The sequence below is a fragment of the Danio rerio genome, chromosome 3, assembly GCF_052040795.2.
Source record: "Danio rerio strain M-AB ecotype USA chromosome 3, GRCz13ab, whole genome shotgun sequence".
NCBI lineage: Eukaryota > Metazoa > Chordata > Actinopteri > Cypriniformes > Danionidae > Danio > Danio rerio.
Genome location: NC_141023.1, coordinates 1,615,001 through 1,632,500, shown reverse-complemented (window position 1 = coordinate 1,632,500; position 17,500 = coordinate 1,615,001). Strand labels below are relative to the sequence as shown.

Here is a 17,500-nt window from a genome sequence, read left to right as displayed (position 1 = left end):
CAGGTAGCGCCGCGGCTTGTCCTCCATGTTGGCGAACACCACGTTGCACTGGCCGTTCTTCTTGACGAAGCGGCTGCGGAGCTGGCTCCGGCCGGACGTGGAGATCTTCCCATTGAAGCCGGAGCCGGTGACTGCAGTGCTAGAGGCCCCGGGGCTCGGAGACAGCAGGCGGGGGGAGACCGGCGAGTGTAGGCGGGCGGAACCGTGGCCGTTGTGGAGGCCGAGGGTGGCGATCTTCAGCCGCTCCTCATCTGGAGACACGATGCTGTACCTGAGACAGAGCAGACATGAGGGTCAGGAAATGATAAGTGAGACTGTTGAGTTATAAAAACAAGAAATGTCATTAGTTATTAGTCAAACATCTCCTGTGTGCAGCACTAGTGTCCTCCACATCTCCCTCTGTTGTGTTCTAATGTGAATTCTGACTGTTGCAGCTGTGAAATAACTCTAATCATTCAGCGCAGTGATATGGACAACCCAGGCTCATTCTGAAAACGTAGTCTCATGGATGTTTCTGGAGACTGCGAATTATGTAGCCGGAGGTACGTATGGCTGCATTTCATTTTTTTTAACCGAACGCCATGGGGCGGTATGACGCTAACCGGCTGACCGTATACCTCCGTGTGGAAGGCTTTCCCACTGAAACTAGTTTGTCCAGTTAGCTGGTCGTGTACGTTGACGGACTTGAGACGCAGAGGGGAGTTAACCACGACAACCAGCTAACTCTGGTTGTATAACTTATACAACCAGAGTCCGGGGAAGAGCAGTTCCACATATCAAATCAAGACAAAAACAGAATTAAGTGTTTACTTTAAAAATAAAGTGAACAAGTTCATAACAGGGTGAGAATGTGGTAAAATCCGAAAACGTGGTAAAAGTCAGACGAGGGCTTTTCTTTTTCTAGACGGCTTTTGTAAATTGTTGGTTAGGTTTAGGGAAGTAAGTGTGTGGGTGGGTCAATCGGTAAAACTGGTTGGGTTCAGGGAAGTAAGTGTGTGAGCGGGTCAATCGGTAAAACTGGTTGGGTTTAGGGAAGTAAGTGTGTGGGTGGGTCAATCGGTAAAACTGGTTGGGTTCAGGGAAGTAAGTGTGTGAGCGGGTCAATCGGTAAAACTGGTTGGGTTTAGGGAAGTAAGTGTGTGGGTGGGTCAATCGGTAAAACTGGTTGGGTTCAGGGAAGTAAGTGTGTGAGCGGGTCAATCGGTAAAACTGGTTGGGTTTAGGGAAGTAAGTGTGTGGGTGGGTCAATCGGTAAAACTGGTTGGGTTCAGGGAAGTAAGTGTGTGAGCGGGTCAATCGGTAAAACTGGTTGGGTTTAGGGAAGTAAGTGTGTGGGTGGGTCAATCGGTAAAACTGGTTGGGTTCAGGGAAGTAAGTGTGTGAGCGGGTCAATCGGTAAAACTGGTTGGGTTTAGGGAAGTAAGTGTGTGGGTGGGTCAATCGGTAAAACTGGTTGGGTTTAGGGACGTAAGTGTGTGGGTGGGTCAATCGGTAAAACTGGTTGGGTTTAGGGAAGTAAGTGTGTGGGTGGGTCAATCGGTAAAACTGGTTGGGTTTAGGGACGTAAGTGTGTGAGCGGGTCAATCGGTAAAACTGGTTGGGTTTAGGGAAGTAAGTGTGTGAGCGGGTCAATCGGTAAAACTGGTTGGGTTCAGGGAAGTAAGTGTGTGGGCGGGTCAATCGGTAAAACTGGTTGGGTTTAGGGAAGTAAGTGTGTGGGTGGGTCAATCGGTAAAACTGGTTGGGTTCAGGGAAGTAAGTGTGTGAGCGGGTCAATCGGTAAAACTGGTTGGGTTTAGGGAAGTAAGTGTGTGAGCGGGTCAATCGGTAAAACTGGTTGGGTTTAGGGACGTAAGTGTGTGAGTGGGTCAATCGGTAAAACTGGTTGGGTTTAGGGAAGTAAGTGTGTGGGTGGGTCAATCGGTAAAACTGGTTGGGTTTAGGGACGTAAGTGTGTGAGCGGGTCAATCGGTAAAACTGGTTGGGTTTAGGGAAGTAAGTGTGTGAGCGGGTCAATCGGTAAAACTGGTTGGGTTCAGGGAAGTAAGTGTGTGGGCGGGTCAATCGGTAAAACTGGTTGGGTTCAGGGAAGTAAGTGTGTGGGCGGGTCAATCGGTAAAACTGGTTGGGTTCAGGGAAGTAAGTGTGTGGGCGGGTCAATCAGTAAATCTGGTTGGGTTCAGTGAAGTAAGTGTGTGAGCGGGTCAATCGGTAAAACTGGTTGGGTTCAGGGAAGTAAGTGTGTGGGCGGGTCAATTGGTAAAACTGGTTGGGTTCAGGGAAGTAACTGTGTGGGCGGGTCAATAGGTAAAACTGGTTGGGTTCAGGGAAGTAAGTGTGTGGGCGGGTCAATTGGTAAAACTGGTTGGGTTCAGGGAAGTAAGTGTGTGGGCGGGTCAATTGGTAAAACTGGTTGGGTTCAGGGAAGTAACTGTGTGGGCGGGTCAATAGGTAAAACTGGTTGGGTTCAGGGAAGTAAGTGTGTGGGCGGGTCAATTGGTAAAACTGGTTGGGTTCAGGGAAGTAAGTGTGTGGGCGGGTCAATCGGTAAAACTGGTTGTGTTCAGGAAATTAAGTGTGTGAGCTGGTCAATCGGTAAAACTGGTTGGGTTCAGGGAAGTAAGTGTGTGAGCGGGTCAATCGGTAAAACTGGTTGGGTTCAGGGAAGTAACTGTGTGGGCGGGTCAATCGGTAAAACTGGTTGGGTTCAGGGAAGTAAGTGTGTGGGCGGGTCAATCGGTAAAACTGGTTGGGTTTAGGGAAGTAAGTGTGTGAGCGGGTCAATCGGTAAAACTGGTTGGGTTCAGGGAAGTAAGTGTGTGAGCGGGTCAATCGGTAAAGCTGGTTGGGTTCAGGAAAATGTGTGGGTGGGTCAATCGGTAAAACTGGATGGGGTCAGGGAAGGAGGAGGGTGGGTCAGCCAATTGGCTGGTCGCCCAGTTAATCATTTAGACAAGTTAGACAGACAGTCCTGCGACAGTGGCCTCTGGTGGTTTTACATGAGAACAGCAGGGCGCAAACGGCATTAGTGAGAAACATTTAAGATGCGAAAAAGCTCATACAGCGGCCTTTCATGGATTGCAAAAACTGCAAAAATATGCACCTCCCGGGGGGTATTTCGGGGTCTCCTGAAACGTCTACGGGACTACGTTTTCAGAATGAGTCTGGGTTAGATATGGAGCTTTAATGCACTCTAAACCTGCCGGTAATACTTTAGCTGTGCCTGTATCAATAACCAAACACCTCAGCCAATCAGAATCCGACATTCAGCAGTGGTATAAGTTCAAATGTTTAGCTGAATTGATTCGTTCAGCTGCTGACACAGGTATTGAGCTGAAATAAATCATCACTGCTGTCCTCTGAGCTGAGTCTGAGTTCATCAGTGATGGACATTGGTAATTTCCCTGTCTGAAAGCAATAAGCAGTGCTGCACTGAAGTCTTGGAGCTCTTCTCTCCTCATCAACAGAGAAGTGTTCTTGAGTCAGTCGCTCCTCGTTTGCTGTAGCGTGTCAGTCTGGACTGAAGTTGTTCAGAGACTGCAGCAGAGGCGGTGTGAATCACACGCTTCAGCTAAAAAACTGCATATTTCTGAAGGACCAATTCAGTGTGTGCTGTAGCCCTGTATAACGCTGGATTCTGATTGGCTGATGAGCACTCTAAGGTGTTTGTGCACACCTCTGTGTGTGTGTGTGTGTGTGTGTGTGTGTGTGTGTGTGTGTGTGTGCTGGAGGACAGGTAAAGAGCTGTAATCTGGAGGGAGGGTTTGTTCTTGCAGTGACCGCTCTCTAAAGGACAGTTTCTGACCGCTCCAGATAAACCCTGAGTCACTAATGCGTCCCTCCAGAAACACACACACACACACACACACACCACTGATCCTCCTCCTGAATCTCGGAGATGTCTGGAAATGGAGAGGACCATTAGTGCAGTGCGGTCCGGTCCGGTTCTCCAGTGTTTGTGTCCTGCTCGGGTGTGTGTGAGGTCTATGAGGGTCTCAGGTGTGTGTTTCTCCTGGCCCTGGTTTGGGATTATGAGGGAAGGCCAGTCATTTAGCCAAATCAGGATAGAGGTCAGTGTCGGTTTAGGGATTATAACCTGAGTCATCTCACACACTCGCACACACATGGGTGATTCTAGAAATGCAGGTACATTTGTCATCTCCAAATTAACTTTTTATTTTATTATATCAAGTTTCCTCTAATAAGTGTGTGTGTGTGTGTGTGTGTGTGTGTGTGTGTGTGTGTGTGTGTGTGTGTGTGTGTGTGTGTGTGTGTGTTTTCAATGAGATTTTTACTTGAAGACTCCCACTATCCCTATTTCTGACCGTCTCCGCCTCCTGAATCCGACATTCAGCTTCAATTATTAGATAGTTAACTCTGGTTTTCCTCTGTTTGTGTGTTTACTCTACTAAATCACACTCAGTTTTGCTTTTTGTTATTTTGAATGAGCTGAAACACACAATTCTTGAGGGTTTTAAAGGACAACTGGATTGTTTTATGCTCACTCCACTTAAATTTGTAAACTAAAGTTACCTTATTTCCTTTATATTGTCCCAACACACATCGATTGTGTGAAACCCTGCGTTTTTTACAGTATACATAAACTAATTGCCTGAGTCATCTATTTTCTGTATTATAATATATATATATAATATATATAATTTCGGTAATGAAAAAACCCATTTAGTGTGTGTCATCTGGTCAACTCTGGTGTTACACTGTAAAATGCAGGGTTCCACACAATTTATTAATGTTGTCCCAACACAAACTGATTAAATTAACAACACTTTTGACAAATTTATGTGGATTGAACATAAAGAAATTAAGTTGTCCCAATGAAATCCGCTGTCGCCACTGCCTCGCATGGTTCAGGATTGGTAGAGCTACTCATCGATGAATTGGCTCTTCAGTGTTTGAACTCTCAGTAATGATTAAATCACACTGAACTGAGCTAAACTGAACTGAACTGAACTTAAACACTAAAACCTGAACCACACTGTTCCAGTTACTGAACCACACTGTTCCAGTTACTATGACCATTTATGTGAAGCTGCTTTGACACAATCTACATTGTAAAAGCGCTATACAAATAAAGCTGAATTGAATTGAATTGAATTGAAATGTCAAGAGTTGTGTTGTTTCAGCTCATTTTTAAATGAGTAGTATTAAAGGTAAAAAAAACATTTTTTTTAATTTGTACATTGGTTAGAAAGAAGCAGAAAAGGTTTTAAAAGGCATAGAAAGCATGTGATTTTCTCCAAGTGATGTTTTCACTGGCTTTTCCAGCCCGATCTCATGTGAAAACGCAACAATTTGACATGTTTGTACAAAGCGGCTAATTTGTATGATTTCATGATTTTATTCTTACAAAAATTACATTTTTAAAAGGAGACGTGCCGCTAAACCAGTTCTGCATTATTATTAATATTATTATTATTTTATATATTATTATTATTTGTATTATTATTAATATTATTATGGTTATTATTATTTTATTTCTAAAATAATGATCATGAATAACATTTTTTTGGGTTGGCTGGCGAAGCACGGTAGTCTGATAAAGTGTCATAAACACTTATGATGCATGTGCTGTGGTTTAAACTTGCATTAGTTCAGACTGACTCACAGATCAGCTGACAAAGCAAGAGTCCTGTAGCTCTGCATTTTTATGGTATAATATACAGAATACACAAAGTTTAAAGGTCATTCTACTATCCACTGTCACTCATGTTGTTCAAGCTTTATTTCTGTCTTCAGCTGAGCACAATAGAAGATAATCTGAAGAAGTGAGAGATTGAATGACTGACATTTACAGTCTGCATGAGCAGAAATCACAGAGCTGATCTTCCCTAAAGCCTCTATTGTGCTGTGCATGACACCAGTGAGAGTACATGATGGAGGGGCTGTCAATATCATGTGATCTACACCTTAGAAAAATAAACAGTCTCATTGTTGTTTGTGTGTGTGAGGGTTGAAAAACCCAAAGCATTCACTAACATGAGCCGTCAGATGCTCGCTGTGCTCCTGATGCAGTGAACAGTGCATTACTTAAGGTTTATAACACATTCAGTTTTTTTCGTATGTGCGTATCGCCAGCCTTGTGATTCCAACTCACAATTTTGTAAAAAAGGAAAATAGCACAATGGTCTCTTTAGTGTAAGTTTTATTAACAGCTTTTTTTTTTTTTTCTTTGAGCTGTATTCATTGTAGTTTCCATGGCAACTTCCATTAAACTTCTATTAGAATAGTGTCCAATTAGATTGTTCTGTTTGATGTTCTGATGTTTTGTGGCAGTTACTGGACATTCAAAATTCGTTACATTTTACATTCTTGATGTTATAAATTCGCTACATTTTAAATTCGCCACCATCAAAATTCGCTACATTCTACATTCTTAAGATTCTACATTTGCTACATTTTAAATTCGCTACCATAAAAATTCGCTACATTTAAATTCTCTACATTTAAAAATTGCTGCATTCAAAATTTGCTACATTTTTTTTATTTGCCACATTCAAAATTCATTACATTCTAAATTCACTACATTCAAAGTTCACCACATTTTAAATTCGCTACATTCAAAATTCTTTACATTTTAAATTCGCCACATTCGAAATTCGCCACCTTCAAATTCAATACATTACAAATTTTCTATATTCTAAATTTGCTACATTTAAAACTAGCTACATTTTAAATTTGCTACATTCGAAATTTGCTACATTAAAAAATCAATACATTATAAAATTCTCTACATTCTAAATTTGCTATATTCAAAATTAGCTACATTCAAAAGGGGTTACATTTTAAATTGACTACATTTTGAATTCACCACATTCAGAATTTGATACATTCAAAATGTACTACATTAAAAATTCTCTACATTGTAACATTTCCACATTCAAAATTGGCTATATTTTAAATTGGCTACATTTTTAATTGGCTACATTTTAAATTGGCTACTTTTTAAATTGGCTATATTTTAAATTCGCTACATTCAAAATTCACTACATTCAGAATTCTCAATGTTCTAAATTTGCTACATTCAAAATTGGCTACTTTTTAAATTGGCTACATTTAAAATTTACTACATTCAAAAAATTGGACACATTTGAAATTCGCGACATTCAAAATTTGTTCTGCACAAATTGTTCAAAAAACCCAACAGGTTTTTGTCTTAGTAATATATATATATATATAAGATTATTGATAACATGTTATATTTCAACTGTTCATATATGAGTATATATAATATATCCATGACATCACATTCCATCTAATATCTAAAACAAGATGTGATTTATAAAGGTATGAATAATCGAGATAAGCAAACTTTGCATATTTATAATGCAGATTTCCCCTGTTGGCTATAATATTGCTTACAGATAACAGGGGACGTTCTGCAAAGGTTGTCTCAACGTTATCAACAAATGCTTCACATTTCTCAAATAAAGATAAAAATAAAGATGTTTAGAACGTAATGTTTTCATCACGATCCCACAACATACAATGTCTGTTAGATGAAGAGTGTGTGTGTGTGTGTGTGTGTGTGTGTGTGTGTGTGTGTGCGCGCGCGCAGTACCTGTTGGCTCGGTTGGTCCCCATACCGTCTGATCTTCAGCAGCAGGACAACAAGCTCCGCTCAGCACCACAGATTCGGAATGGGCATCCTGACATACACACACACACACACACACACGCACACACACACTGTTAGAGCAGACTGGTTTACAGACGTGCACACACACGCACACACACTCACTTTTAGAGCAGGCAGGTTAACACACACACCTGGTTGAGCCTTTCACACACACTTCAGACAGAAACACAGTCGTCTGATCTGATGGACACACAGACATGCACATACACGCACACACACACACACACACACACACACACACACACTGTATCTGTGTTCTGGTTTGGATGCAGTGATCTGGGTCAAAGCAGTGGTTAAAATAGCCCACACACACACACACTTTCTCTCACATTTACACACACACACTTACTCTCACATTATTCACTCAAACACACTCACACACACACACACACACACACACTTAAATATGTTACCTACACTCTCTCTCACACACATATTCACTTATACAAACACTTTAACTCACACACACACACACACACACATCTAAACTACTCACTCTCTTACACACACACAGTCTGTTACATACAGACACAAACATTACACATTACACACAAACTTTCATGCACAAAAACTAAACAGACAGACACACACACTACACAGTCTCTTGTACACTTATACAAACACACACACACACAGATATAGGCTGACAGCATCACAGTCGCAGCTGATTTGCATGTTCAGCTAAAAATATTTGCTCATTTTTAGATTCAGAGAAACGTCACAGTATTACACACACACACACACTCTCCAGCTGTTTTACTGACTCTGTGTCTGACTGCTCAGCATCTGCATTTATTTTCACTCTCGGAGAAATGAAGAGCACAGCGCAGGATCAGCTGTTAGTCTACAAACCTAACGCTGCAGCTTTAAAAGTCAGTATAACTCGTTAGAGCCACGACAACAGCAGAGACTCCAACTTGTAGCTTAAACAGTTTGATTTTTAGCCGTCTGTTAGCCATATCACCCTGCAGCCCAAGACCGGTTACTCTCTGAAGCTTGGCAGCGCTGAGCCTGGTCAGTGGTCACGTAGGAAAAAAGTAAGGCCAGCAGGGGGTGCTCAACCTGCTGTGTGAGTCCTGATGCCCCAGTATAGTGAAGGGGACACTATACTGCTCAGTGAACACCGTCTTTCAGATGAGACGTTAAAGCGGAGTTCTGACTCTGTACTCATTAATAATCCCTTGGAGTGTAACCTCCCCCCCCCCCCCGGTTTTTACTTCGTGAACCGTCACTTCTGTTTTTTCTTTCGGGTTGAGGGCGGCGTGATCATCGTTTGCCTTGAGCCCCAGTTCAGCTTGCTCCGGCCCTGGGTGTACCCCGGTGTCCTGGCCAACTTCCCTCCATCAAATTGGCTCTGTCACTGTTTCTCCAGTCCCTCTTCAGCCTCCTCATGATTGTGAAGTGCTTCGGGTGTATGGCCATACATGATGAATGCATTAAATTACACACACACTACATGACATTTTGTTATTGTCAGTGTACCAGTACACTTTCTTTCCTTTTAAAAGTTTTAATCTCACATTAAATGGGTGAATATTCACTGTCCCAGTATTTCAGTTCAACTTTTATAAATTAAATGAAAATAAATAATGATTTCTTTACAAATAAAATCCAGATTAGTTGTTGTTGTAATGTAGTTGTTGTGTTACCATAGCAACCGTAGAATTACCACAACACATCAATTACTTTAGTTGTTGTGTTGCCATAGCAACGGTAGAATCACCACAACAGATTAATTACTGTAGTTGTTGTGTTACCATAGCAACTGTAGAATCACCACAACAGATTAATTACTGTAGTTGTTGTGTTACCATAGCAACTGTAGAATCACCACAACAGATTAATTACTGTAGTTGTTGTGTTACCATAGCAACTGTAGAATTACCACAACAGATCTATTACTTTAGTTGTTGTGTTACCATAGCAACTGTAGAATCATCACAACAGATCAATTACTTTAGTTGTGTTACCATAGCAACAGTAGAATCACCACAACAGATTAATTACTGTAGTTGTTGTGTTACCATAGCAACTGTAGAATAACCACAACAGATTAATTACTGTAGTTGTTGTGTTACCATAGCAACTGTAGAATTACCACAACAGATCTATTACTTTAGTTGTTGTGTTACCATAGCAACTGTAGAATCATCACAACAGATTAATTACTGTAGTTGTTGTGTTACTATAGCAACTGTAGATTCACCACAACAGATTAATTACTATAGTTGTTGTGTTACCATAGCAACTGTAGAATAATCACAACAGATCTATTACTTTAGTTGTTGTGTTACCATAGCAACTGTAGAACCACCGCAACAGATTAATAACTATAGTAGTTGTGTTGCCATAGCAACTATAGAATCTCCACCGAAGATCAATTAATACTGTTGTTGTTACCATAGCAACTATAGAATCACCAAGAGTTCAAGAAATATAGTTGTTGTTACCATAGCAACTAAAGAATGACCACAACAAGGTTGTTGCTACATCGCATATGGTTGCGGCAGGAAGTTAACAAGAATTATTTCTATTATTTATGAAATTTCCCATTTATTATATTTTATTAAAGTTTACCCCCACCCCAACCCTAAACCAAACCGTCACGGTAACGTAAAAAATGCAGGGTTCCACACAATTCATTCATGTTGTCCCAACACAAATGGATTAAGTTAACACTTTTAATAAATTTTTGTTGGTTGAACATAAAAAAAATTAAGTTGTCCCAATGAAATGTCAAATTGTGTTGTTGCAGCTCATTTTAAATAAGAAGTTTGAATGAGCAAAAAAGATATATATACACATATATATTTTTTTTTGAGCGCACAGTAATAATATTAATTATTGTTATACAGTGTTATTAAAAAAAATGCTGCTATATTAATGTGCATATGGCACTTCCAGCCGGCCACGTATTCGATCTAGACACTTAACCCAACAACAGATCTATCAATGTTGTTGTTGTTACTAAAGCAACTGTAGAATCACCACAGATTGGTTCAAGTACTTCACTGTATTTTGGTTAAAACACTACGGTATTTATTATATATGACTTTTTTAATATGTGTAACTTTTGTTATATTGATGTGTGTGTTTGTGAATATCTGCAAATTTCCCTGATCGTCTCGTCTTTGACTGACGGTGAAGTTTGTCTGCAGGGCAGTTCTGAGTGATGTTCTGTCTGTTTTCAGAGGATTTGGAGGAGACTCGAGCAGAAAGGATGTATTTAATGATTGCAGTTGTTCATGCGGAGGATTGAGAGTCGCAGACGCCGACATGTGACTCCATAACTGCTCTTTACAATCACAATGGACTTAACCTTAGTTACACAACATAAACACACACCTAATCCCACAGTCTGTGTGTGTGTGGGTGGGGGGGGGGCGTGCTTTTTTTTTAGAATCTTCTTTCTTCGCAGTAAATGATGTCTGAATAATCTCATCGTCTGTCAGTTTTAACAGTGACATGAAGCCAGTTCAGAGAAACCAGCCCTGAGGATCCTCACATCTGTAATCTGAGACGTGTGTGTATGTGTGTGTGTGTGTGTGGGATTAGTATGACCACAGTATACACTCTCTCTCTCTCTCTCTGACAGAAGGTGAGTTCAGACTCAAGCAGATTTAATCTTATATTATTTACTTCAATACTTGAATGGTGATGACGCCTTTTATGTTTGCACATGATGATTCTGTCTCATTTTTGCATGTTCCCCCTGTGTTGGCGTGGGCTACCTCCGGGTCCTCTGGTTTCCCAAACACAATCTCACAGCAATTCGTAACTTTTTGATTTAGTGGCTAATTCGAATGACTTCGTACGATCCAATTCGTACAATTTACTACAATTTACTCATCCCCCAATGACGGTTGGGGTTATGGGTGGGGTTAGGTGCCACGCCTCCTTTTTTAAATTGTACAAATTAGTCACTAAACTGGCAAAACGTAAAATACTTACGTTTTCTCGTGAGATCAGGCCGATTTCCCCCACAGTCCAAACACATGTGCTATAGGGGAATTGATCAACTAATTTGGCTATAGTGTACGAGTGTGTATGAGAGTGTAAGGGTGTTTCCCAGTGTTGGGTTGCAGCTGGAAGGGCATCCGCTGCGTAAAACATATGCTGGATAAGTTGGCGGTTCATTCCACTGTGGCCACCCCAGATTATTAAAGTGACTAAGCCGAAAAGAAAAGGAATGAACGCATGAAGAATTTTCTGAGAGCACTTCATTAAGAGTGTGTGCCTTTAATTATTTGATTTATTCATTAAAATTGGCAACACTTTTATTTTATTAACTGTCGTTACAAGTGTTCTGTGTGCTTACAAATTACAGTTAGTTATGCATAATTACATGCAACTAACTCTAAAGTTTAACCCACATTCTAACGTTAATCATATAGTAATTAGTTGCTATTATTAAGTAGTTCAACTGTAACACTTTAAATTAAGTGTAATCTTAAAATATTATCTGTCTTGAAGCTGTGGTCACACTGGGCTTTTCCTCCCATAGACTTTCATTCATACGCACGCAAATTTGTCAGACCGGAAACGCAGGGTCATGCTTCAAGTTTCACAGGTTGTTGTGGTGCGAAGTTCAAGCTTGGTGAACTCTGACCTGCGATATCGCATCACTTGATTGTGTGAGAGCAATCGAGGATCAAAACATGACCTCTCTGGAAAGAAATGTATAACATGAAGCAATCGCTCGCTTTTTTAATGCCTAATAATCTTGTTTAATCCCGCCCCTTTTCGCAGCGCCACACGACAGAATATCGCATGCTCAAACTCTAATGTGACTGCAGCATAGTTCTGTGTCTTGAAGTAATCACTGCTTCAGTTGTTACAATTTTTTTATTATTTAATGCAATTTTATTGACAATCATTATTTATTGATTTATCATTGATTTTGGGTGTATTCTATTTGCCAATTTTACATTTCTGGCAAAGTTCATCAGATCAAAGTGACATTTTCTCTTCATTAATTTCAGTTTCCACGTAATGACTTTCAATAATCTGATGTTTAGTGGATTTTTACTGTCAAATACACAATTTTCTTTAACCTGCTTAAATTAATGGGAATGTTGGCTAAACAATCTCCTTTTTATGTAAATTTAAAAAAAAAAAATTCTGAATATTCTCCAAACATTCAGCATCAATTTAAAGGAGCTTTACTTTTAATAATTTTGCAAACATTATAGGAGCAATATTTGGTGAACGTTACTTTTGAATAGTCTAATATATCACGATTAAATAAAGAATAATTATATAAGAAATAAAACTTTCCACTGGCAATGTATGATGCTTTTAAAATGTTTGCACGTGTTACGAACATTATAAAATACAAGATGAATGAGGCTCGTTTAAAACTGCACAAAACAAACCGAACATGCCCATAACCCATCAAGCACCGCCCCTTTTGTTATCTCCGCTAGACACGCCCATTACTGCTGATTGGCTGATGTGCGTTTTTGGACACCAGGCTCCAAATTAGGCTATTTTTCAAATAATCGCACCTTTAATGTAACAATATTTGTCAAAACTTTGGCTGATATTTCAACAAAATCTCGCAGCAATTCGTAACTTTTTGATTTAGTGGCTAATTCGTGTGATGTAATTCGTACAATATAGTATGATTTGCTCATCACCCAATGACACTTGGGGTTAGGGTCGGGGTTGGGTGCCACTCCTCCTTTTTTAAAATAGTACATTTTCGTATGACGAATTCATACGAATTAGTCACTAAACTGTCAAAACGTAAAATACCAGCCTGATCTCACGAGAAAACGTAAGTATTTTACGTTTTGCCAGTTTAGTGGCTAATTCGTACGACTTCGTACGAGTTCAGTCGTACGAAATGGTACGATTTTAAAAAGAAGGCGTGGCACCTGACCCCACCCCTAACCCCAACCGTCATTGGGGGATAAGCAAATCGTACTAAATTGTACGAATTAGATCCTACGAATTCATACGAATTAGCCACTAAATGAAAAAGTTACGAATTGCCGTGAGATTGTGTTGAAAATACTTACGTTTCCTCATGAGATCAGGCTGGATATTCCATCAAAAATCTAATAATGTTTGTTGGTTAATTGGTGAACCAGTCACTGATGATTTTAGTAGATTTTCTAAAATGTTTTAAATGTTGTTTCACAACCTTCAGAGAACATTCAGAAGAAACATTACCGTAAAGTTCGCTAAATTGTGAATGGGAAGTTTCCTGTACCAAATAATAGTCTATAAAGTATTTCAAAAACATTAAAAATTTGAATGTTCAGAGAAAATACAAAAAAAAAATCTTCATTAGAGCTTAATTAGAGCGCTCTTAAAAGTCTTAAACAGTTGTAGAGTTGCGTATTTTGCTTATAAAGGTTTCACGTCCAGTTTAAACAATATAAACCATAATTATTACATTTAAATAAACTTGAAATGCCTTTATATTACTGAAAATATCGTGACTATACTGAGGTGCATTGATTTTTATGGTAGCCTACTAAATAATCACAAACACCACATTTTCATGTAAATACCATGGTTTGTATTCAAACTATGACCACAGTAAAATCATGGTGGATGTCTGTAAGCGTGGAAACTGTTTGTGAGTCCATTAAGTGCATTAAGCTCATATTGATCAGGGGAATCAGATTCTCCGGGACAATCAGCGCTTTCCACTGGAAACTGGCTGACTGGCGCGCATGCGCACTGAGGAGGATGAGCGGCAGTTTCGCGCGCTCGCAGTTCAAACGGTCATTCTTCAGATTTTCCTCACAGTAAACAATGTGGAAATCTCATCAGAAAACTTTTAATAACTCTCCAGCGGGAGACGGTCGTCGTGCAGCAGATGTTCGGCTCAGATCTGCGGGATTGAGACTGTGACATAAAGCGTGACGCGCAGGTAGGCTATGTTAAAGCGCACGCGGTAAATCCGGTAAAGCTCCAGATGCGGCGCGCGATCAAGTGCATGATCTCAGATGCAGAGTAATCTCTTTTCATTATTATTACAACTGCAAGTTTCTTTTCTCTGCTTCAGCCGCATTCATCCTCCCCTCATCTGTCCATCCATGAGTGTTTCTGTACCCAGCCCTTTAAACGCCTGCTCGATATCAGAGTCATAATATTATAATATGATTAGCATATTTAATAATAATGTAAACACATGTTTGCTAAATCAAGAATGCTATTTTTCTGAGGTAAATTTGCAGCTATTAAAACATGACTTCTTAAAAATGAACCTTGTTTTCTTACAAACACTCTAAAAAACATTGAGTTATTTATTTAACCCAATGCTTGAGTTAAACATATATGGTGCTTTGTTGGGTTATTTTTTAACCTTTATTAGGTGATTTATTAATAACTCAACCAGTTGAGTTAAATATTTTGTGCCATGTTGGGTTATTTTTAACTTTTATTTGGTTATTTATTTAATAACTTAATCAGTTGAGTTAAAAATTTGAATTTCAACAGTCAACTGATTTAACTGACACAAAATAACGGTATTAATATGCGTGTGTAATGTTGTTTTTGCGTTATATTTTATTTTAGTTATAACACAATAATTGTGTTGTTATTTTTGATCAAATTACCTCTCTGTGTCGTGGTTTTTATATCCGTTTCACCATCCAAGACCATCTTTTAGAAGCGTTTGGATGTGGTTAAACTATATTGTACACTGTGGACAGCGAGTGAAGCCTGCTGGACACCCTCTACAGCACACAGAGCTCCATGTTCTGCTCAGGATTTTCTGCGTGCTATCACTGCACTTTTTTCTTCATTGTTTGTGATTCTTGATTTATTTTAACAAAAGTGTCTGGAACTAAAATGAAATGGAAATAATGAATTTTTGTAAACTGTATGTTATTCATTTACCCAGCTATAATTATGAAATTATTAGTAGTATTAGTAATAGTAGCATTAGTAATACCAGATCGGAAAAAATAACATTTAATCAAAATAATCCAATGCACTGGGTTAAATTAACCCATAGTTGGGAAGGTGCTACCTATAGTTGGGTTGTATGTTGGGGTATTTTTAACCCAACTATTTTAACAGAGTAGTAATGACAGTATTAGCTCATTGAAATGTGAAAAATAGGCTGTTTGTTTAAATAACAAACAATAAAAAAAATAAAATAAAAGTGAAAATAGACTAAAGAGCTCAAAACCTGTCAGAAAAACATGTCATATAGAACTTGAAATGTAAAAATATAGTATAGTATTAATATTAATTAGAATTAGTATTAGTATAAGATTACTTTTATTTTTTTAATTCTCAAGGTTTTCCTTTACATGTCGAATAAATGTAGAATTGTAAATGGGTCTCCTGTATAAACTAGCCTATATTTTGTAAAGGTGAAGGAAAAAACTTTTGAAGCTGTTCAAAACATCTGTGTTGGGTGACATAACACACCACACACACACACAAAATACACATTTAATCACTCACCTTATAAAAGTAGGCTAAATATCAGCGCTGTGAAGGTTTTCCAGTAACTCTTGTCTTTTTTTGGCGGTCTCTCGAGCTCTGTTTGCTCCTCTTGTCTTTCTTCTTGTTTTATTCTCCGATGACGGCCATCTTCAGCACGTTTTTACCGGCGCCGTGTTCTCATAAATCACCTTTTCTTGTAGTTTTCGCAGATGAATCTCTCCGCTGTCTCCGGTTTGACTTCAGTCGCGCGGTAATCTCCGTGCGCGCGCTCTTGCTGTCGGGCTCGCGCTCGTGTGGGTGACCGGCGGATAACGGAGGAGGAGGAGGACGAGAGAGAGAGAGATGCGAGCCTGTCACTGCGATTATACTCACTTCACACTGATGGCAAGAGAAATTCACTACAAATTAGCCCAGACGTGATGGATGTGCGAGCATAAGACTGAAATCTTGCGTTTAGCGCTAATGATGGATACCGATGAGAGTCCTGAGTGAAATGTCTATAAATCTTATTCCTCTTTCTCTGGGATGGCGGACTTCATCATTTTCATCTTCTTCAGTGTCACAGATTTTCAGCTTTTTTTTAGTAGAGGCGTCTCTCTCTCTCTCATCCTCTTGTCAAAGTATTTTAGCATCTAAACCCAAATGTTCTCTTCTGTCTCCAAATGTTCGTAACTCTCTGAACAGAAAGATACTGAACAAATCTGGTGGTACTGCTTAAATGGACAAATGGTTCACCCCAAAATTAAACTATTTATTCACCCTCAAGTGGTTTATTCTGTTGAACAGCGAAGAAGATATTTTGAAGAATGTTGGAAACCTGTAACCATTGATTTCCATAGTAGGAAATGCAAACTATATAGAAGTGAGTGGTTTCAGGTCATCTTCTTTTGTATTGTTAAAATTTTGTATTGTTGTATTCTTGAAAAGGATGAGTAAATGATGACAGAAATTTCATTTTTGGCTGAGCTATTCCTTAATTATAGATCCACACTGTGTTTATGTATTTATTTTATTTTATTTAAATGTAGAATGGCCTGTCACAATAATGAGTATATTGATTTGCCGTGCAACACATAGACATTAATTTTATATATAAATATAACATCTGCAACATTTGATCTGATTGCGCAGTGTCTGTCGTCTCGTCTAATTTCTGTTGTTTGTCTTTTACATACAATGCTGACGGATGGAGAAAAGCAGAATATTCACATTTCCCTGAAAACTACTCACTGACTGAAGAAGTCGTCCAAATAATGCAGTAAACTTTATATATTAAAGTCCAAGGATATATTGAAGACTATTTACAACTCTGTTAATGAAAACTCCAGCAAACTGTTAACTATAGTGAGCTGATAAACTGTAATAATTGCTGTGGTATACTTTAGTTTTACTACAGTAAACTGTGGCGCATTGCATAATATACACTAT

The 17,500-nt window shown here is 39.1% G+C and overlaps 1 protein-coding gene and 1 long non-coding RNA gene across 2 annotated transcripts in view; both read right to left on the bottom strand.

Annotated features, from left to right (window-relative positions):
• LOC147845369 (uncharacterized) overlaps positions 1–16,367 on the bottom strand; it is a 49,382-nt gene extending 33,015 nt beyond the window's left edge. Inside the window, exons 1-2 of the long non-coding RNA XR_015480328.1 lie at positions 13,677–16,367; positions 12,321–13,418 (exon numbers count right to left, since the gene is read on the bottom strand). This is a non-coding gene — a long non-coding RNA (uncharacterized LOC147845369). The remainder of the gene's footprint in view (positions 1–12,320; positions 13,419–13,676) is intronic.
• Positions 1–16,367, bottom strand: part of kcnj4 (potassium inwardly rectifying channel subfamily J member 4) — an 18,489-nt gene extending 2,122 nt beyond the window's left edge. Inside the window, exons 1-3 of the mRNA XM_087243631.1 lie at positions 16,091–16,367; positions 7,580–7,667; positions 1–271 (exon numbers count right to left, since the gene is read on the bottom strand). The exon at positions 1–271 is cut by the window's left edge and continues 2,122 nt beyond it. Of these exons, the coding sequence (XP_087099757.1) occupies positions 1–271; positions 7,580–7,602 (294 nt within the window). The 5' untranslated portion in view covers positions 7,603–7,667; positions 16,091–16,367. The remainder of the gene's footprint in view (positions 272–7,579; positions 7,668–16,090) is intronic.
• Positions 16,368–17,500: the final 1,133 nt, after the last annotated feature.